This window comes from Anopheles marshallii, chromosome 2 (assembly GCF_943734725.1).
Source record: "Anopheles marshallii chromosome 2, idAnoMarsDA_429_01, whole genome shotgun sequence".
In the NCBI taxonomy this organism is placed as follows: Eukaryota; Metazoa; Arthropoda; class Insecta; order Diptera; family Culicidae; genus Anopheles; species Anopheles marshallii.
Window position 1 is genome coordinate 87663484 of NC_071326.1, and position 23660 is coordinate 87687143.

The window sequence follows — 23660 nt, forward strand, 5'->3', positions numbered from 1 at the left end:
TGGCCTTTGGACCCTGTATGCAAGAATTGTTCTCAGCAGGTTGGGGAACGATATGTGTTGCCGAACGGTTGACCATCTTTATCTACGGCGTATCGGGAAAGTTCACCGAGTATACCGCCGTACGATAAGGAAACGAAGCGGCGGTTGCTCTTTTAAAACGGACCCATGTGCATAACACGCTGCACTAGGACGGCTTTGCTTGCCGGCGCCAGGAATTTAGAAGCCATGCATTCCAGGAAAAAATAAAACACACAAACACATCCAGGGAAATGCACCGAAACGGTTCCCGAGCGGTTCAAAGTCGAACTCGGGAGCAAATGGTCGTGCTGCCGAAGGAAAACAGCAAAATCTCGGGCCCATCCCGGCATCCCCACAGCACAGATGACGATAATGGAGCGAGTTTTAGTGATTTCGATTTTCGCTGATGAGTCGACATTTGACCAAGTGGACAAGAACTTTTCCTTCTGCATGCTGCTCTCCCCCCGTGCTGGACAAAAAGGTTGGCGAAAAACTTGCAATCAAAACGAGTGCAGTGTTTGTTAAAAGCATTCTTTGAATTGCTTCCAATTTGTGAGTTCATCCTGATGCCCGGCGTAGGAAGGGATATCACCATCACGTTCCTTCCAAAAACTGTCGTCCGACCCAGGACTATTGTAGCATATCAGAACAGCCCCAAGCTGTTATGGACTTTATGGCCCCACCAAATGACGCTGAAGTTGTGGGAGAAGACAATCATGTTGGGGTTTTTTTTCTCTTTGCTGTGAATTGAAACGGATTTGATTATTTAATAAAGTGAAACAGATAGCGACAGACGTGATGACCCTGCCCGAATGTCTACAAGCGCACTTGCATGTGGAGGTTCTTTACACCGATGAGTTCAACAGGTTCAAAAAGGGGTAATCAAGCATTGGCTCCCGCTACTTGATTGCGGCCTTATAAATAATCACGGTGCGCAGGGAAAACCGACCTGGATGGAAGTACAACGAACGACTTCGGAATACGTAAAGATCTTCCAGCGCCAAAGTTTGGACCCCCCCACTCAACCAGATAAGAACAAATAAACTTCTCCGGGGAACATTTTCCCGCACCGGAGCGATCGTTTTCGTATTCTGTAGTGGTGGACACAGCAGTGAGACTGTACGGGACAACAGAACCCGAAAGATAAATAATATCCCCCCGTTTACAGTCATCAGCAAGTTTTGGAGTTGGCCCTGAGCGAGAGATTTTGGCGGTTCGTTAGGTCGTTTCGATTGGGACGAAAGTCATACGCACATACACACACATACATTCGTTTGTATAAACACAAATATCTACTAACTTACCCTAATCAGATGATGTTTGCGATTGATATCGTTCAGCTTGAACATCTTGCACCAGTGCAGGGTGCCGTCACCCTGCGGCAAGTTTACGTCCTGATTGAGCAACTCCATCGTCCGGAGCCGTGGATCCGGTTTGAGCGGTGCCTGGTTGATCCGCTGGGTTAGGAAGAGTGAGCGGGCCTGCTTGAACGCTTCGACCGGGTCGGGAAGGCTGCCGGCCGTGTGTGGTTCCTTGTTGTGGTACATGTAGATCACACGCATCGTATCGTTCTGGAAGAAAATTGAACAAAGTCCGTTAGAGCGTGTTGCTACAATAAGAAATAAATGTCAAATGCCGATGTAATTATTACTTTTGTTGCTGTGTTGTAACCCCTCCAAAGAACATCCCTGCAGTGAAGAACCACTCAAAGGAATTGATTTTTTTTCGTTCAATCTTACAATTAGTAAGAATGTTATGGTGAACTACAACGAGTAAATCCCTGCCCAACGAGTGCAATCACAACAATGCACCCCAATTAATTGCCGAGATAAGTGACCCATTAAGATAATTGATCGTCCGGAGACGATAGTAGCCCGGGTGCTTTGGCGCCGGAATATAGGCAAACTTTTGCTAAAGCCGGCCAACTGCCAAAAAGTAGGATGCAACTTGCACTTGCAAAACCGGGTTGACTGTTTTATCGTTTGCTATAGTGAGTTTGCCGAAGTGGTACACTAAAATCTCGAGGATAAAGCTTTCGGGCTCCCAGGATGGTGTCCTAGAGCGGCCATGAAACGGCATTGTTATGATGCTTCTAGGTTAGTTGTGCACTATGGTAATGTTTCAGCTAGACTTTACTATGCTAAAGAGCAACAAAAACATGGTCCCAAAAGACTGCTAGCAAACGAATTATTTTTTTTCTGCTCCTTTAGCTCATACTGCTGGTGACAGCAAGTCTCAAGCGGGACCTGAATGTCTTGATCTGAACCTGGTGGTCATTGTTGAGATCGTTCAGCACCGCACCTGGCAGCATCAAAGAGCAACCATATTAATGTGCTTCCGGGCTTTAATCTTGACACAATCCAAAAGGCTCCACACACACGTACGGTTGTCTTCAGCACACGTTGAAATGTTGGCCAAGATCTTCCCTCCGGCGGGCGGCATGTGTGTGTGTGTGTGTGAGCAAGGGTTGATTGCTTGCTCGCTGCCATCGGTTCGGTAATGGTGGTTGTGTTGCTCAATGAGCTTTATCCCCCGAAGGGGCAAACCACCAGGTTGCCAACGATGATGACCACCAAAGATCCGGCGGCGACAGAACCGGTGTGTGCATATGACGTACATGAACGTTGCTGCTGTGGCCGGTGTGATGAAATCACGCGCACACGATCCCGGGTCGGGCAACAAGATGGAATGCAATTCATTTCTGACCAGCAATGCCTGGTGGCTAGGCGGCATGACACCCGGTGCTGGGCCCGTCCGTCGGAAAACATCTAGACAACTATTATCGGTGTGTCCAGAAGTGATAGGCAATTGACACCGTCACCATCGTTTCCATTTCGTCGTCATCATCTTCTGCGCTGGACGCTGCGGTGAGCGTCGCTAGTACCTTGTAGTGATGATTGCAATCTTCCGTTTTCCCTTCCGTTCGTGGCGGTTCGTCCGAAAGGAGCGCAAACCAATTGCAATTTAATTGAGCGCACGTGGAGCATGCTGATTACACGAAGCCCGACTGGTTGTATCGAGAACCCTTCTTTCCCTGCAGGCAATTCTGGTGGTGCTGTTTGCACTGCTCTTTGGCCCACTGCATCAGTTTCCCGAAGACTTACTGATCGTAGAGTACGAAAAGTCAACGTTGGAATAGCGCAAGCAGGGTGTCAGTTTTTGTGAACCTGAAAGCTTACCCCGCTTAGGCGACGACATCCAAAAGCCTTAAGATTCATAAAATACAACCAGCGGGCAGCATTGGCAGGATGAGATAAAGCGGTATTTATTCTACTAATTGGCTTAAAGTACATCTTCACGTCGGTAGCTTTCTGGAAGCGCCATCCCACAGTACCCGTATAGTGTGGCGCACCACAGACAGTGCACTGTAAGAATAACCGCATCGAAAAACGTTTCCCTTTCGCTGCTACTGATCCACCCGGGGAGGCCCACCACAAACCGAATTACGCTCTAAAACTGACAAGAAAGACAAAGTAAAATCGAAACGAATCCGAACTTACACCGTCGGTGCGGACGCAGGCAGGGCGTCGAGTTGCGTCTTTTTCACTCGAAACAACGAACGCCACAGCTCCGAACTTGTCAGCAGTAGTTGGCAGTAGCAGGTCGCTGACGCCTTCGACCTAGCTGATACGGTGGCTGCCTGTACTACTGCTGCTGCTCGTGACACGGAAATTGATTACAAAACCCCCAAGAGCGAATCATGTTCGCGGCGGTGACGTCGGTCGCTTCTTCAACTATCGAACGCAAAAGGAAATTAATCGAAACCGAGGTGACACGGAGCGAACCGTGCTTGCGCGGGTTGTGAGCATCCTTCCACCTTCCTCGCACTTTGCCGACAGTGCAGCTCGTTTTATGAGACGAACTTTCTTGCAACTTTCGTGCCATCGTCGCCTGTTTTCCGATAATTGACAATCGATTTCTTTGTGCTTTCTTACCATTTTTATCATCCTTATCCTGCTGGTCGGGAACGCAAAAAAAAATATGGCAAAAAAGGGCTAAAAAGGAAAATATTTTGAGAGAAAAGAAGCTTCTTTCCGGACGAAGGAAACAACCATCTTCCCATGAGGTGGGGAGAAATTGCTTTCTTGCGTTGCGTTTAGCACGCGATAGTGTTAAATGAAAAATTGTCATCACTTTTTCACCGCTCCATTTGGACGTGGGATGTGTTGGGGTGGGGGTTTGCCGAGTTCAAAACGACGTGAAATTACGGTACAATAAATTTTCTCCAATCGATCGAGACGTTGTTCATTTCAAGAAGTCCCAGTAACTGAAGAATATGTTTCCTTCAGTTTACTTCAGTTATTGTTACAAGCTATTGTTTTTTTTTTTTGTTAGTTGAAGGCACCCCTCAAAGTTGCATGAGAACGACTTCATTTGGTATCGTGCGGCATGATCGATCACAGTCGATAATTAGCAAAACTAGAGGCCACTCTTCTCCGCACTATGTGGGCAACCCAAGACACTCTCGACACGAAGCCCCAGTGGTCTGTTACAGGCACGATTGGCTACCGTTCTTCGGCTGGCAAGTCGGTGGAAGCAATTAACGCATGAAGCCACAGCGACGAGGAAAACGAGTACAAAAGTACCTTGAGAATGAAGCAGCAGCACATCGCCATCGACATCCCAGATGCAGTGCAGTCAACGACGTTCCCATAGGGTGGCGTTTTTTTTTTAACGTCTTCTCTGCAAAAATGATGATGATGATGTTGATTACGGTGCGAACGACGCAATCACCCCGTATCCTCCTGAGGCTCAGTGGCCTTTCTCAACCATTTCCCCGGACAATTGGTTTCTGTTTGCTGCTGCTGGAGCCTACCGGTCGGGGCTGTGAGCCGAGTACACGCACGTCTAACATTGCACAATTACGGGTGTACTATTTTTTTCCCCCGCGGATGTAAGTTGCATCGCATAACGCTGCTTAAGCCCTCGGAGAAAAGGGGGAAAAAGAGCGAGAGTGTGTGTGCATCTCCGACCCAGATGCTTCCGAGTGGTTTCCGGAGACTGCACACACACATGTTATTTAATCCCAACCCAAGCGCAATGCATAATTGTCCCGCAAGTGCAGCATGCGATGTACCGGTACGATCATCAACCTGCAGGGGATGGATTAGATATGGAGCGCCGGAAAACTCGCTGATTGAAAGATAATCACATACGCGACGTGCCGATGGATGGAAAATTGCCGCTTTATGGATTTTAATTACGCACCGCGATTGCGTTTTGTTTGCACTTTTTTGGAACGCGATCTATGCGATCCGCAGTTTCAAGCCATTCCCGCAGGAACACAACCGTCGGGTGGCATAATCTTCGACACGTTGCAAATGCCCATTCACGGTTGGTATTGGTGGGCACGTGGAAGATAAAACCGCATCCCATAAACCGCACGCTGTAACGATCGGTTACCGCGAAACATCCAAACACCTTTTCGGGGTTACATGGGTTATGTCACACACCCCCTTTCCACAACCGCGTGCTGTACGTACTGGGAACATTAGCATTAGCGAGGGCTTATTCTCATGCAACAATACGGCCAAAAACACACACATAAACACGTGACGGTGGTTTTGTCGCGCACGAGGAAGGTGAAAATTGTAAAACAAAAGGCAAAATCAAACAACTAAACACCAACTGTAGCTCCCCCTTCACCAACCGAACCGCCGAAATAAATGAGTTCTTGATGGAGCTCCATAAATGATTGATTGCATCCAAAAAGGTGACGCGCTTCGCTTCTCTCCTTCCTGCCGCCCGACAGCCATTTATCCTAATGGTATCGATTTGTTTGGGACATCATTTTTTTCAATCTAATCGCGTTGCACGTTGTCACGCGGGTGTACACAATGTGAACGAATTATGGAAATGAGCGGGCGTGCATAGAACGTGCGATTAATTATAGCGATAGGAAAAATCTGTAGATGCAGATCTGTGGATTATTGTTGGTAATTATAGCCGGTCTGCCATTTTGTTGTGGTTTCGGTTGGATTGGGTTTTAATATTTTATGTAATGGCAGGTCAGGCTTTATTTTTGTACGGCGTACTCAGAACCATTAGCGTACTGATCAACCGCTATTATCGGGCATATGGGCTTGGTGCATGGATTGGATTAGGTAAGCTCGTTGATAAATAAAAGGGATCCATCACGAATTTTGGTAATAATGCCATTGGTTGGAATCAGCGGTACAATTTAATGTTTTGCAACGATTTAAACACAATTGTTTGCCTAAATGTTAACAATTAATAAAAAACGAATTAAACCCAACTAAAACATCTTTTCATGAACGTTATGACAATTCGACATTAAAAAAAAATCAAATTAAATTTGATAATAAAGTAAAGGGTCTCGAAAAATCTTACAAAATCCACATGAACATGCAATGCACGTTTATTTGAACAATTTTCGTTTATCATGCATTATGTCATTATCAAAATAAAGCAACCCCTTTATGGTCCGGGAAATCTCGGCAAAGCCCGCCCAACAAACGCTGCCTCCCTTTTAAAGACATACCCAAAAATCAATATTGGAGCGGTTGTCGTGTGCAAACATCCTTCAACCGATAGCTTTCGATTTGTACGCATTTTAGTACGCCTGAATGACGACCAGCGGAGCGAACCGCGATGGACGATTTGCGGTTGACTTTGCAACCGGCTCGCGGTTGAATTGTTTCGTAAACACCGTCTTCTGAAATGCGGCGCCGGACAGGTTGTAGCAGGCACACAGCATCGATTTTCGGTGTAACCCGTCGGTAATTTTGGTTCGCTTTTTCTCCGCTCGACCCACCGTGCCTGCGCGCAAGCTGATGCAGCAAACTGCCCAACTTTATCGTACGGAGAAATTAATTACAATCGCGGCCAGTGAGCCTCGTTGAAGAGTGATGCACACGCGCGTTTCTCCCTTGGGGCACCGATCTGCACCTCACGCAACCGACCCGGTCGACCAGGTCGACGAGGCACTGCAAGCCTTTCGCACACACTTGGTGTGCCCTACTTCTTTTGATGCAGTTGTTGTCTTCGTGGCACCGTTCGCTTTCAATCAGTTGCCCAGTGGGCCCTTGTGTCACAACGGCACCGTTCAGCCAAATGGAGACGTTCGAGATCGATCGAGTGCTTTAGCGGAAAGTGGCAGCGTTAAAGTACTCTTAAAGCCGTCCACTTTGGAGCCACGCCAACATATGCAAAAAAAAGAGAGAAGCCGTAAACGATACGCACACCGACGCGTTGTGGTGGTTTTCTTTAATGCGACGAAAAAAAAACGCCAACTGAAGTGCATTGTGTGTATTGTTATTTTGAAAAATCGTAATGAAACACTAAAGGCAGCTTGCGTAAGTAAAATTCAATACGCCCCAAGGAAGGTCGTAATGAGAGGATGAATAAATATGTCGCCGTCTTGTACCCCCGATCGAGTGGGTCACGTAAAGGTCACAGCTGGGAAGACACTTAAATGTCTCGCGCAAGTACCTCGCGATCGTTTATCTTGTAATGAAGACGGTAGTACTCCCCAATTCCAACGCCCTTGCCCCGCCACTTACCGTGATTGGTACGTCGTACGCCACGTCACACGTGTCCAGTTTGCGCTTGAAACGCAGCACAGTGTGCGTTTGGTTCTCGTAGCCCAGGAGCAGCACGTAATCCTGCGAGGAATCGACCAACGGTTCACCATTGCCATGCTTCTTCACGTGTCGATCCTGTAATTGAACAACGAAAAATGGGAGAAAACAAAATTCCTGCCGTTAGTATTTTATTGCTGCCTTGTTTCTCAACAATGTTTTTGGGGGTTGTTGTGGGGAAAAGCGTTGGTTTGCATGACCAGTCCGGGTACCCTACCCTTTAGATACATGTCATTAAGGTTTGTGCAACACACACCATTACAGTACACCTGTTTGGTGGTACCGGATGGTGACGTCCAAAATAGCATCATTATTTCTTCACCACTTGAAATAATGGAGAGCAAACAGTGGCGTACCGGCACGCTAGTGCTGGTACACACAAATTAATGATTAATGTGTTTGTGGTTATCTTGAGCAGAACGCGGGTGGCAGCTCCTGAAATTTGAAGTTACAGCCTGAGTCACCGAACACGCTCGGTAGAAAGTTCCATGTTTATTTCCGGACCCTGTTTTATTTCTACTTTTTTCCTTATCAATAAAGAAAACCACTTTGCGAAAGTGACACAGAACCAAGGGGGAATTCAAACCACCCCCTAATACATGGTGGGGGCTGTAGTTCTCAGTGCCTCATCTGCATTTCAAATCGTACGCACCCCGATGTTTTTGTATGTTCCCGGTTGATTTGTCAGCGCCCAAGCAACCTATCTCCAACGTCTGACTATAATACGAGGTGGTGGTTGCACGGTTTCTCCCCTTTAAATCGACATGCACCGTACGTAATTATCGAACGGTGTGGGGTAGTGTTGAATGTTTATGTTCTTTGCGTGCCGTTTTTTTTTTGTTGTTTTTTGTTCCTCCATACTTTGTTTACCCTGCCGGGCGGATGGCCGTTGAACGACCTTCTCGTGGTCGATTTTGTGGGGTTGACTTTGTGGTACGCCTTCATCTCGTGCAACTCATTAAAATAACAACGCCGATCGCAACTCGCTGCCAGCACCACGCTTGGAACTGCACCACGATAGATGGAAGGAAGTGCGAACTTGCTACCACTTGCCGTTGTATTCAAGCTCGAAGCTATTGTCTCGTCCAGACGATACTCGTAAAATGAAGAGTCGAATGATCGAAACGAGAAGAAGAAAAAAAAACATGTCCGATTGAGAGAAGCGAAACAAAACAAAAAACACCAAGCAAATACGTAAATCGAACAGTGGACGAGGAAAAAAAAAACGCGCAATTATTTCCAACTCCGACTTCATCACCGTACAGTGTTGTTACGCGTGTTTTAGCCTTACCATCGGCACGTCCTATCTACCACAAGCGCATACGGTAGCGCTAAAAATTAAAATCAGTGCGTCTGTGACTTTTAACTGACCCCGTCCAGGTAAGGTGACTTTGGCTTACAAGCTCTCCCGTAGAACACTGGCGGACGAACAGCACTGCCTTCCCTGATTGACCGCAATTATTCAATTACGCTTCACGGTACGAACGGAATGTTCGCGGCTGGTTCTGGTTTGCCAGCACCAGAAAAAAGGTCATGAATCAGCATGACCGGTGCTGGCTGCTGCATCGACCGGAAGCTCGTTGTCTGCGTTGCTGCGACACAAGATTAAGACCCCGCAATCGATTCGATCGATATGTGTTCGATATTCATTAGTCACGTCCTCCTCTTACGCTGTGGTGTTTGTAAATTGGGTACAGCAAAAAACAAAAAAGACCGGGAAGCTTGATGATAGGGTAGCGCTTTCTGAGGCTGATCCTGTGCAGCACGTCACAGTGCAGTTGTAGCTTTAATTAAAATCCGACTCCTACTACGACGAGAGACTTGCAGTAACAGTAAAAGTAAAGGCAAAAAAGGCAATCGGCTCAAATATAGATACACGAAATTCCCAAACGCAATCGTTACGGATTCGGTGGAGTTGGCGGACACTGGTATAATTTCACACACGTACATCGGAGTGTTCTTCAATAACTCCCGCTCAGTCTGCAATTCCCTAGTGAAAGTTCTCGCGCATCTATTTCGCAGCACGCTTCGAGCGATTGGAAGATTCGTAGCAGCAATCACACAATCCAATGCAGCGAGTAATTCGTTCGATTCCTTTCGAAATTGCTACTTCCACACTGGCACGCTACTACATGGTACAGTGGCGCTTGCTCTTGCACTGATTGTGCAGCAGCAGCACCGAATTGTCGATGAAGCCATAATTAAAACCAACCAATTAGCCGTTTAGTTCTGACGAGGGAGACGTTCATTAGGAACTCGATATGAGAGCGTTGTTAGCAGGTTCGGACAGGGGGGAATATACGACTGTACGGTGAGACTTTCCGCAGAGAAACAGAAGATGTAACGAATGCATCTGTTTGGAATTATAAAATACCTTTGGGATTGGATATTGAAGATCGAAGCAAAAACCAATGCTTTTGATACGTAATTCTTCTTTCTATTTCCCAACATTCAACCCATTTTTGTCACATCATCACAACGAAAAACCTGCTTCCCGCACGAAAACATTACCCATGTTGTCGCTTATCTCTGGCACAATAAAATGTAACATTTAATTTTTTATCATGCCATCTCATGCATGTTACGGTTGCTCATGAATTTCACAACAAAAAGACGTGTATGTGTGCGCCATCTGCTCCGTGAATAAGCGCAACCGCCCAAACCAAATGGCAAACAGATGGCAAACAGTGTCGCGGAAGTGATACTAATACTCGTTTCCTCCGGTTCTTCACACTCGAGCTGGTTATCATTCGACGCGATTCTCGCTTCTCTTTTTTTGCCACTGGATGTCACCTTCAAGAACCTCCGCCAGAAAATCGATCAATATGCGTGAGGTTGCGCTCCCGTACGATCCTGCAGGACGCGCGGTGAAGCTTCAGCTGCTTCAGACGACATTTCTTCAGCGCCTTCTGCATATCGGGACGGTCTTCCGGTCGCTTTCCTTTGTGTGCGAGTGAGTGTGTCACCGGCACTTCCGGGAAAATGCGGGAGGTTTGCTCCACGATTACGTTACTACGGTGCACATTACTCGCACCTCATTGTCGGGCGTAGGAGACAGCGGGACCGTGTGCCCGGAAATGCCTTCGAAGGTTGGAATTTTCCGACACGCCAGCCACGGGAGAACCCGACGGTCTCAATTACCGGGAATACATGTACTTGGATCCATCATCTGATATGCCCGAACAGTCAATGGAAAGGTTGCCCTGTGTGTGGGGTGGAGAAAAAAAACCGATTCACCCGGTCCATTTGCCCTGCTCCATCATCACCAGGATGACAAGCACCAGCATCATCATGACCGTCCTCTTCCTTCCCTTCTTCTCCTCATCACCATTCTCGCCCGGATGGATGGTGTTGATGTCGTTTCGGGTTCCCGGAAAATCCTGGCCCCTTCGCTCCCGTGGCTGATTTCCATTACTGGGTAAAATTCCTGAACGCGCGTTACGCGAACGCACGCCACTTCTGCGGCTCTGTCCGTCCGAACGATGAACGGAAAATTGTGCAGGAAATTGAATTTTATCGCACAATAATATGATTTCGATTTCGTACGGTGTTGCTTCGAGGTGGCAAGCAACGAAAAAAAAAAAACAGACGGCTCAGCTGCGCGACACTTTACGGCACGGAGAATTCCAAGTGCGATAAATAAGAAAGTCAGTGTTGCAAATCGCGATTGAGCGAAACGTGATAGAGAAAAGAAATCTCCCCACCTCACCTGGCAAGAACATCCGGAAATTCGATTCGCGATGCGCGCTACTACGGAGGTGATAATTGAATTGATTTAAACATTGCCACAGTGAAACAACGCACAATATGTCGGGCTTCTTAGAGGCAGGAATTAAATAGCTTTTGCATTTGCAAATATCTCCAGTACGGTAAAGAAATTTGGGCCCCTTTTTTGGAGGCTCCGGAGAAGACTGAAGACGAATAATTAATGAGGTACAGCGAGAATGTTACTTTTGTCATACTGTGTGCCGAAGAACAAAAAAACTTTGGTAAAAAAAAGTGCGATGATAAATATGCAAATCGTGCACCAAACTTGGGCAGGGTAAAGCAACCGGCACCAAGTTTATGCATGCAGATTAAATTCAACAACGAATCAACAACAACCGGCAGGAATGGGTGGTACCGATTGTTTCGTTATTAAATTACGCTACTTGTGCGAGATTGTTTCTGCGCTGCGATGCGCAATGTACGCAAGAAATTATTTCTGTTTGGAATGGAAATAAATGGGCAAAAAAGCAACATTGATTCAAAAGATAACCAATAAGGCAGGACGGAAGATGGCTTAGAATTTATTAGAGGAAGACTTGATTTGACAGACTTTTAACCATGTTAGCTTTTTTGTCCATGGGAATTGTGCGCAAGTGTGCATTTTGTCGAAAAAATGGCAAACCTTATGATGTTTTACGAAGAAATAATGAAGCGAAATATATGAAATATATAAAAAATTTAGAAACTCTTGGGTTACAAACACTTGGCCTTTATTCAGCATATGATGAATAAATCCACATAATATTTCAATTAACCTGAACCTTACCTAACAAGAATGATAACGACACTTGGCTCCTAATGACTGGAAAAATGACACATGGACATAATTCATGCATAAAAGTAATCATTACAGCAATTACTCGCTCAAAAACCCTTCTACTAGGGACAATGTTCTAATTGTACAGCGCGTGATATTTAAAACACTCCCACCTAAAGCGTTGAGTTTCCGCCATGACTACCAACTAAACACCCTTGACCGTTAGTTTTTGACATCTTGTGATATTTAAGAGTACAATTATCGACCGACACCCTGTATAAAAAGCGTTCCGTTAGATCATTAAAACTAGAACACGCACCCGAATGTTACCGATAGAAGAGACACATCCATACATCCATAATCAAACCAATTAGACACTATTGTCCGGCCACATAATGACCCGGTCCAGTACAGTGAGCGATACGGAATGAAACTTTCTGCCACAACAACATCAAAAACCCCTTTTCGGAACTCGCGTCTAAGCGGCACATTGTCACATTAGCTGTGCATTTGCGTGTTCGCGTGCTCGATCGCACCCCAGACACACACGCACAAGCCAGAGGAAGAATTATGACAGGCCCTCGTGATGATGAACACGATGAAAAGCAGAGGAAAATGGGCAAATAATTTCGGAATCCAGGAACTGTACGGGGAAGTGTGGATAGAAAATGTTTTTGGAAACAATTTTCATCGCCGCACGCCAAATCGCACACGACTCCAGTTGCTTCACCGATCTCTGCTGGGATGCCCGCTCCTCCAGCGATGGGAGACGAATAGGTTAGATAAACACTTCTGAGCTGAATTCCGGCCGGAGATAGATCGCGCGGGTTGTTTTCTACAAATGGTTCAGGGTTTGTCCCCGGTGTCGTGCTTGGTTTATTTTCGTGTTTTCGTTTTTATTTCCACGGCCATACCCAACGAGAGCAATTGTTCGGCTGTCACCGGCTCCTCTCGGAGGGGTTTCTTTATTCTCGTGTAGTCGTCCGTGTTTGTATACAACACGTGCCTACTGAAGATTCTGGACCACCATGTGGGGAGCTTTGGAAGCAAGAAAAAACGGAAAGACAAAACCATCGGAGGGTTCACTCCAGTATCTCGGGGGAGCTGATCTAGTTTTTGGGCAGATTAAACAGAGGATCGAAGCGTGATGAAGGGATACTGGTGAGGTGAGTGTAAGTCAAAAGAAAACGATTCGGGCACGAAATGCTGCATGGAAGCGCTAGCACTCTCCTTCAGACATTCTCCTATCTTCCAAAGCCCTTTGCCCAAGGGCTGACCTTTCCGCGTTTCATAACAGCTCTGAAACAGAGTTGGTGTGGATGGTGTTTTGATATGATTTCATACCTTTTTTCCCACAGCGCAAAGAGATCATGCATCGCATAGCCGAAATCTATGCCCGAAGGTGCGATAGGATTGTTTGATTGATAGGTGGCTAAAGTGAGGCCCTTTTTCGTTCCACTTTCGCTCATGATGCGTACCAAATCAAATAAGTTTTTTAAAGAAAATTGGTAGAAAATGTTGGTTAAACTAACTTTACTTTCGAATCTCCATATACATTACCAAAAAAGGATTAATATGGTATTTACGTACCATTGGAAAATTCTAAAACTTTAAATCATTAACTCAATAATTCATGCCCAAATCAGTACCCGGCAAATAAATAAAAACAATTAAATCATCATAAATCGGAAAAAATACTGAGGAAGAAGTTACAAAAAAAGTTCTATAAAATAAATTAAGTTTGTTTAGTCATATCAACTTGTTGTTACAAAGTGTATGTTTATTTTCATCTCAAGCCACCCATTCAGCAAAGGCAATTATGAAGAGGCCATAGAAATCTTCTCTTAAAATTGCCAAAACGCTTCACATTGCATTGAAGTTACCTTGGCCGAATGGTTACAGCGATTCCAACGAGAAAATTGGCCGGGTTGCTTCAATACAGACGTTGTGCTTAAAATCTATTTCCGCATCTATTATTCATCCACTTCGACTGTGGTTCGGGCATGCCGAACCACACGCGCATACGCTGTCATTCAAATTAGCCTTCCAAATGGGATTGTTTACTTATCCTTGACAATCCGAACCTCCCGTCGCTTCATTCATCGTTTTGCTTCAGATGTGTGTCCGGCCGAAGCGACGTGTGTACTTAAAACAAATGCAATTGCCTTACTAGATGGTACGGCAGGGTAAGTTAGGCAGGTGAACCGTTTTTCCGCCCATTTTTCCACAGTCATTCATACACGCACACGCATACACACGTACTGGCTACTTGAAACCCTTTTCCCAGCTTGAAATGGCACATAAGTGAAGTGATTTTCATGCCGTTTATGAAAGTACGCCGTTCTGTCTCTGCTACTCCACCGAAACGGGGGGTGGTCTGAGATTTCACCCATATTGGAGGTTTTGAGTAGCAATTTTTGCACATACACACACTGTCAATGACGTACGCCCGGGAGTCCATTACGAGAAGTGGCCAGTTGAACGATAATTACCGCGTAGGAAGGCCACACTTTGGCTTTGTCCACAGCGAGTGCTGCGGTGCGAGATCTTAGGGGCCTTTTTGCTGTTTTCTTTTCGAAAGCCGGAATGTTCCGTGCGGCTACCTGTGTTTTGCGTATTTAAATCTATGGCTTCTATGGAAGCAAACGTGCCTTTCGTCACCTACTTCAGCATTACTTGAGAGCGCTTTTCACAGCAGACACTTCCCGAAAAGTGCTGCCCCATTACGGAAGAAGTTTGGCCAAATGTTTTCGGTTTCCATTGCCGAGTTCCGAATGGATTTGTGGGCGCTAGAAGTTTCTTTTAACCTCCCTAATTATTCCTGCCGAGTTCCTTCGGGGCGTTTTTTCGCCGCTCGGTGTCATCCGACTCCGCAGAGACAGATACGGTTCTTTAGCGGCAGTTTGTGCTGTGGTAGAAGTTTTATTTCCATTTCCCATTTTTCTACCCGTGATGCGGTGTGTCTGCACACCAGCACGGCACCGACAACACGAGTGGTAAGAATTTTAATTACAACCCATCCGGAACTGGGCTGATGCAAGCCTCCCCATCCGTAGCTGCAGCCAGTCATCGCCCAGACAAAAAGTGCCAAGGGTTTGGATGATCACTCGCTGATATCTCGCTTGCAGCTACTTGCAGCTGGAAAATGATAACAGAACAAAAAACACAGAGCAAGGAGGAAAACTCTATCTACAGCAAATTGTACCAAATAGTTTTCTGGTAGGAACGGGGCGATAAATGGTGTAAACGATGGCAGATAAAGCTCGCCGAAGCAGGAGCAGGAAATTTGCAGCAACAACACGGATGAAAGGATGAATTCCCCAAAGGCGGTAGCACGTGATCATGGCTGCTCGAGTGACTTCTATGATAGTTGGGAGGAGAGTGGGTGAAACTTTCCAGCTGCAGTTGCCTTCAACCACCTAGAACAGACTCCTTCCTTTTTCGAGGAAAAATGTAGAACCTCAGCAGTTTGAAAATGAGAAAAAACATCGCGGCTCCAGCAACTAATGGTTTTGATTAATGGAGAAGGGAGTGTTTTTTTTTTTGTTTGTACTTGAGTGCAGGAAGTTGTCATCAAATTGCGAACATTGTCTCGCCATTAAACTTGACAAAAAATGTAACGGAACCAACAGTGCACAGGGGATGGCGTTTTGGTGGCATTAGTTGAAGTTGCTTCAAGATCTCTTCCCGTTTAGTAATCCAATACAGTTCCCTTTGCCGTTGTGGCAGCTAGATCACTTAACGATCATGATCATGCTACTTCTTCGATCCGGCAAACGGTACATTACGATCAACTCCACTTCGTTCGAGTGTCATAAACCGCGTCCCAAAAGGTTCAACGTCTTCTCCGGGAACACTTTCTGACAATCATCACTCAGCGCACAACATGCTTTACAGCAACAAGCGAGACCTTCCAGGCCGGGTCGGAAAACCTTTCACAAAAACATTTAGAGCACGCGTAGCACACGTAGTAACTTCTTCCGTTCCGGTGGAGGATGTATTTTTACTTCAATCACCGTACAGAAACGGATGATCGTCGAAAGGGAGGCCTCGTAAAACCTCGTAAGATAACAAGCGTATAATTAACCAACCAAACAGCCAATAACGGACCAATGATTCATTGTTTAAACAGGGTTTTCGGGGAGCGGGAAAGAACGTTTCGTTCTGTCCGCTATGTATGGATTACCAGTGTGTGTATTTTGTTTTATTTTTTTTTCCTCCCTACTGTCGGTTCTTCCCTATTCGAAGCCCAACAACCGGCACAGGGCTACATAAATATTCATCAAATGTTTATGCGACGCCCAAAAGCGAACCATCCTCCGTTTGTAGCACCGTTCCGTTGCCGCCGTCGATGCCAGTTCAATTGGATATTGAGACCACTTCTGCCTGGGTGATGTTTTCGTTTATTTTTTTTTTGTATTTTTGGGAGGTTACGTATGTGTGTTTGTTTACCGCACCCGGAGTGGGGTCTCCCAGTGAAGGAGCAGTAAAGGAGGTACAACGGGGGCAGATTAAAATCGAACCAATTCGATGCTGGTTGTGCAACTGTGGCTAATAGGAAGGCCCCGTATTTACGTTTCTCTCTCCAGGGCATATCACACGGCGAAGGTGTCGTGTAAAGAAAGGGTGAAAAAAATGCTCACCAAATTCCTCACAGTTCTATTCCGGTTGTAACACAAAACAAGAATGTTATGCTTTTGATAAGCTTTTTTTCCTACTCACTTTGCTTTGCGCTTGGAAAGCGTGATAAGATCGCATGATGCATAAATAACTGAACCCCCATTTTTTATGAGCAACCACCACATCTTTTTACATTTGGCACGGGCTTTCCTTTACGGTTGGTTTAGAAATTTATGGCAAAACACGAGCCAAAACAAACCAACCCAATTCTTTTCTAAGAACGATTAAGAAATAATCCCCTTTTTTATAAAACATACCATCACTATGCCAAGCTCCTAAAGGGTCATCTTACTTAACGTACAAACAGAACAAAAAAAAAACCTCACCCAAAATCGTTGATTTATTGACCTCTGTTTTACCGCTGACCACGAGCTCCGGCGGGGGAAATCCCCACTGGGGCAAAGCACAAGCCCATGCGAAAGATGTCGGGAAGATATGCACGAGAAGGTATCGTGTTGATTTATGTGTCTAGGAATTAATTCGGCACAAAGAGATATGCGTGAACACCTTCCTTTTTTTTCTGCTGGAAGAGAACTAGTTCCAGGTGAAACCAGGTGAAAAGGCATAAAGGAGCGGATCACTCTCACTAGCGTCTATGATGCCGAACATATGTTTTGATTTCCCCCTATGCTTAATAGAGTTTATTAACAATGTAAACAAAATTACGTCTTTTCGAATCGTTGATTAATGAAGTTCTATCACGCACAGCGAGCATTGCATTAAAATAAATTAATTACCATTAAATGAAGCTATTATAAGTTGTCACTTTTGCAGGATATAATTATAGCTTTTAAAGCAAAACTTAACTTAAATAAGATTTCGTGACAAAGATACTGTATCTTCTACTCGAGAGCTATTTTTGAGGTAGTAATTCCAACAGATGGCGCCACTTTCACCGGGTCAGTACATTTGATGGAATGCTTTTAGTGTGATCACAACCTTTTCCCACCACTCGGAACAGACATACGGGTTTCGATCGATTTGGTACGGTATCAAAACAAAATACGCCACTCCGGTTCAACCCGGATGTGTTTGGGTTTCCTGGGATGAACCAAATACCCCCGAAAGTCAAACAAACCTCCCCCCCGCGGTGGTATGTTTTCTCAAGTGTTTGACATTGTCGGTACGAGTGGTGCCCAAAAACTGAAACCCTGCACGGGACTACTGTGCCATTGTGCACGAAACATGGACAGACACTGCGGTTGTCAAACATTCGGAACCACCATTGCGGTGTCTACATCTCTGGTACTGAGTACCGCGGCGCTGAATGGGTATGACGAAGCAGAAGGGTAAGAGAAACCCGTTGTGAGGAAGCCCCATATAGTTCGTACGGGTGACAATTTGCGTTACGCAGTGTAATGGACTAAATTTAAATACATACGCACAGAGGACGCTCGGGGTCGTTTTGAATGGTCCGGGGACCCACTAGCGGCGACCGAATGGCTCCTCAGGCACAGTTTCCGATGTCGACCAGAGACACGACACATGCCGTAAACTCCGTCCGAATCGACAGCTCAGCGGTGTAGTAGGAGGTTGTCTAAAAATAGTCCCATGTCCGCACCGACGCGTCCGCACGCGCTGGAGGAAATATCCGACCAAAACAAAAACGACTCATCCACCCGTCGGCCGAGTGAGTGACAGGGAAGCACATTATGGTTCAATTTACATTAATTAGTCTTCTCCAAGGGTAGTAAGAATCTGGGGGAAAATAAAAACGAAACAACACTGTCAGGCCCTTCGATGCATTCTCCGGTGCAGAGAGATGCAACATTCGGATGCTCATTAGCTTCCGTAGTGTGCGCTGTGTTAGCACGCTTTACAATGATGCATTACTCTGTTCTATCGAATAAGAGTACGAGCTCCTAACCAGAGCTCACACTTTGTCGATCCGAAAGGCTGGTGGAGGTGTCCGCCTTACAGTTCAGTGAACGTTTTGCTGGACATTAATTGACTTGTAACGATGATACGAACCGAGCAAAAAACCAAACAAGCGTCTCCATCATGACTCCTACTCCCTTCACGGTCGGGGTCACTGCATTCGAAAAAAAAAACCAAACAAGAATGCCAAATGTGTTTGCTTTCGAGATGTGATGTGGCTATAAATTTCAGTCCCACCTTCACATCGAATCGGATAAGAAAAATGATCAGTGTGATATCTTCTTTCCCGAACGCGAAACGTCCTTGTGCTTGGGACGGTCGAGACTGTTCCCAGCGGGATACTGTGTGCGGACTGCCAAAGTCAATGGACGTTGGAAAAACTATGGTCCACCATCATCGCCATCATTATTTTTATATTCGTCATCATCATCATCGTGAGCATCCTTAGGGTATCGATGTCCATTCGAAGGCCTTCGACACCGGCATGGATGGATAGGATGGAACGTCGCGAAGATCCTTCGTCTGACCATCGGCCGCATGGCACGGTGTACCGAGTTTCAATTTCACATCCGTGGGAAAGAGTCAGCAAAGCATGATCCCCGGTCACATAAGACTGACGGAGACAACACCTAACTGGATGTATTCGACCGACACTGACCAGTTCCGATTGTGTTTCGATCCCCAGCGGCAGGACTAAAAGGCATGAAATCGGTTTAAAAATACTATCCCCTTTATCAACTTTGACATAAGTGTCATTCGGGGCGAGTGACAGCTGTCAGTATCCGCAGGACTACTTACTACAACCTGGTTCGGTGGAATTATAAATAGTAGGCACAAAACTGGACTGAATTAGTATTTAATTATTCAGAAGAAAACGCAAAAACAAATGCATAAAACTTTTTCGAAAGCAGAGAAAGTAACTGAATAGCTAAGTAATATCGCTCAAAAAAAAAAGCATTACATGATTTTGTCCAGTTGAACCAAGCTCGCCCACTGCGGAATGGTGTTCGCCGACTTGCTGTTGGCCACATGGAGAAGCAAGGACTCTTTTGCCATTTTTGCATTATAAATGGACGATTCGACGAGGTTGACAAGATGGCGATAAATAATAGATTTAACGATCGTTTCGACTTCGATGGGCACTAAAGTTCGCTTGTTGTGTGCTTTGTCTCCTTTTCTCTCTCTCTACCTTTCTCGCTACCCACTGCTTACAGAATGATTCTGCATCGAATGCAACGAAACCAACCGGAACGTGCCACCAGCGGCCACCCACCTCCTCCCAATACCCGTTTCCACCACCTCAACGAGAGTGAAATGAATCGTATCATTTACTTATTCATTTGTTTTAAATTTATGATTAATTATCGTGCCTTTTGTCCCCGTGGGGTGGCACCGTAGCGTGTGCTCGCAACACGTTCGAGGCGAAGCGTACGTTCGGTTCTTCACCGCCGAACGGATGAAATTTGATCTATGCAAATTGTTCCCGCTGATCGGAAAAGGGGAAAACAAGGTGCAGTGAGCCGGTGAGAGCAGGAGGACCTAGCGCATTAATAATCCGATTGCCGCAAGCGATGGTGCTTCTCGGCGACATCTTCAATTTCCTACGTCAGCCGTTTCGTGCACTCCGCGAAGTCGCCACAGTTTGGAAGAGTCGCCGGATATTGGCAAGACTAACGACATCGGTTTATGCAAGCTCACAATCCGAGCTGAAGTGGTTTGTTTCAGGTACTGTTAGTGGAGCACCAATATCTGGAAGCAAAGCTAAAGCGAGGATGCACTGAGCCACCGGAAGAAGTACACCACGAACATGGTTGTCGCAAGATGTTCCAGTACGAGCTTCCATTTGGATATTAATTATTCATTCCCTTCAGGAGGAATCGATTTTTCAAAGCCGAAAATTGGGACAGATTTCAAAAAACGGCTAGCGACGGAAAAACACACACCCAAAGCGCGAAAAGCCACCGAAAGCTTTACAGGCTTGTGTGCGTATGCTTGTGTACAGCGTCACCTTGCAACCGACCTGTCAAAAGACTTCCAGGATGAAAATACCCGTTCCACCATATATCGATCGACGTGCGTTCGGCTTCTGAGGCTCAAAAGTTAATTTCACTCGAAAACTTTTCCCCGCCAGGTGAAGCGTTCGATTTTCCTCAACCCACAAACACACAGTAGCGTCTCTTTTGTGGTTGTTACCTGCCCCATCTCCGGACCCGAGCGGTGAAGATGTGTTTTTTCCGAAAATTGTTTGTGCACTTTTTCTACCCAAAAACCTGTCAGTTTTAATTTTTCACAAAATGTTTCATCCCACCACCCACGTCCGGCAACTTGCTCGCTTTTCGAAACGCGAAGTTGTGAGCAGAGCTGCGGTTGAGAGGGAGAGTTGGTAATGTTTGCTGCTCCTTACTCTGCTCGCACATCACCATATTTTCCCAATTAGTACGCTTCATTTACAGACTAATTTGAGGAAAATGAGTTCTTCTGCCTCCCGCTTTCCTCCAGAACACCGTCGAGTGGTGGTGTGAATCTGCGAAAATACCGATCGAACCGATTTGCCGAACGAAACACAACAAACCAGGCGGTATTGTCGTTTGCTGAGGATGTCCCATCCGGGTGTTTCGTGACAGCCTCGCATCAACAAAGTGCTCAGTTAAGGAAAAACAACCACGAGAGAAACGATTTCCGTGCTATTTTTAGGAATATTTCCTATGGCGGATATATGAAGACATTCGTGTGAGAGGCTGCCACCGTCATCGATCGTCGACTGCTCGAACCCCACAGCATGTGGCATGTCACCGATGTCGGGAAGACCACATGAGTGAAATATTGTGATTTGGCGCACAATCCGAGAAACAGAATGGACGCTTCTCGCGCGCTCTGATGATCGTTACATCAGCGCCTCAAGGGAAGACGCCGGGAGTGGGACGAGCTGTCGAGAAAAGCGAGTTTTCCCGCTTGATTTCCCAAGGGGGCACACAGTGCCACGTACGCTGTGTACGTGCCCCATCTGTACCGGGTGACTGTCTGGACAGGTTCACCGGGTTTCTACTTATGTGACACTGTCGGCACATTAAACAAACGAGCACACACACACACAAGTGGAACAGTTGGAACGACGCACTGATAACACCCAGGAGAACACCACCTGCAGGTTCGTTTGTAATGATTGAATTTGAAGCTCGTCAGATATGAACGGTGTCACACATTTTCCAAACCCCGAGCCAAACGAATGCCAGACTGCACAGAGTTGTGAAGAATTTATTGATTGAAGGTGCTTAGGGAATAGCGACAGAAAGCTCCGGTCTGTGCACCGGCTCCGATCACACTTAATTTAATGTGCCATCTGATAAAGCGGGAGGGAGGGGGGGGGGGGGGTTACCTTTGATGTCCCCATTTAACCTGGTGATCGATCTGTTGAGCAATGCACCGTTTTTGCAGCTGGTTTTGTCAATAAAATGACCATTTAACGTTCACAAATATTTCTCTCCAAGGAATTCCACTGTTGAGACCCGGTGACGATGTGGCAAAACACATCAGGGATTAGAACGTGCCGAACAACGGTTTACAAACTACTGCAATCGTTTTCGAATAGTCGTACACATTCATCAATCATATGCAATCGCACTAATTCTACTGCAAATACAAAGGCAGCGCTGGGGCAAAAAAGCTTCCAATTCTTTTTTTTTTTTTTGCTGCAAGCTTTTGAACAACAAATCCTCTTCTTCGGGACGTTGTTTAATCAATAAAAGTAAGCAAACACGAGGACGAGGTAGATATGTCCGCCAGTTTGCCAGATCCATTTGGATATGAATGTGTTCATCAAACAAATCCCCATGTGTGTAGGAAAAGTTTTCCCAATTTTCCAGAACGCAGAAAAAAGAGCCCAATTCAATTTTTTTCTATATTTGCGCGAGTGCATTGAATGCATCCGAATGCAGGCACAGGTTGTGGCACAGGATGATGCACCGGAAAAGCCTCTTGGTGACTTTCGCGAAAGCAAACGCAGGCACCTACGCGTTTGTATTGCTTTGGCACCGCACAACAAGTCAGACAATCAATCAGACTTCAGGAGAGCCGAAAAAGACCCGCCAGTGTTGGGATGCTGTCAGGCAAAACGTATATCAGCAGTGCATGAAAAAAAAAGAAGCCAATCCCGCATACCGTTGCATCGTTTGCATGTGAACCCGGCAGCCATACGGGGACTGTCGAAAAGGCATGGTTTCGCGCAAAAGGACCAGCCAGTTACGCAACAGCAACATCAAAGCGCAGTGGTGATGTGTATTTGCGGTGGGTCGGGCGGGAATGCAGATCGGTATCGGCGAGAAACGCAGGAGGACCCCGGAGGCTCCATAAATCCATCCATCCGGGGTGTACCGGCCGGGTTACAACATGACGGTTGGTATGAACCTTCGTTGCGCTTAAACAATCTCTCTTTCTTTCTCTCTCTCTCTTCACCACTCACAACCACTGAATGCAAGCGCATTTACTGACGGCGCATAATTGTATGGAATTAAATTTATTTATGTGTACAATCATAATTATACGGTCATCAAAGTCACCCGCAAAAGGTCCATAGCGGTTCTGGTGCTGCTGCTTCTACCGCTGCACAGTGAAATCAGTCCGGTGGCAAGCATTCACCACCTTACGGCGCAATATGCACCGACCATTATTGCCAGACCGGCGTCCACTCTGGTAGCAATCTTCTGCCGCTACTCTCGCTGGCCATCATACGGAGCGCTCGGAGGATGCGAGGAATGAAAAATCCTTTGATGAACGGTACTAGCAATATCCCTTCCTTTCAACCATGCGATGAACACACACACACAGGGATGCAGAGGAAACAGTGTTTTTTTTTCTTCTGCTACCGCTCTGCTAGCACATTGTACAGGTTCTAGTTTGTTAGAGTTTGGTTTTTTATACACCACAACATCCATTGCGTAGCAACCGGAACAGGGAACTAG

The 23660-nt window shown here is 46.0% G+C and overlaps 1 protein-coding gene across 1 annotated transcript in view; it reads right to left on the reverse strand.

Annotated features, from left to right (window-relative positions):
• LOC128718774 (MOXD1 homolog 2-like) overlaps positions 1–23660 on the reverse strand; it is a 52973-nt gene that overhangs the window by 9593 nt on the left and 19720 nt on the right. The window contains exons 2-3 of the mRNA XM_053812391.1: positions 7542–7697; positions 1323–1589 (exon numbers count right to left, since the gene is read on the reverse strand). Coding sequence (XP_053668366.1) covers positions 1323–1589; positions 7542–7697 — 423 coding nt within the window. The remainder of the gene's footprint in view (positions 1–1322; positions 1590–7541; positions 7698–23660) is intronic.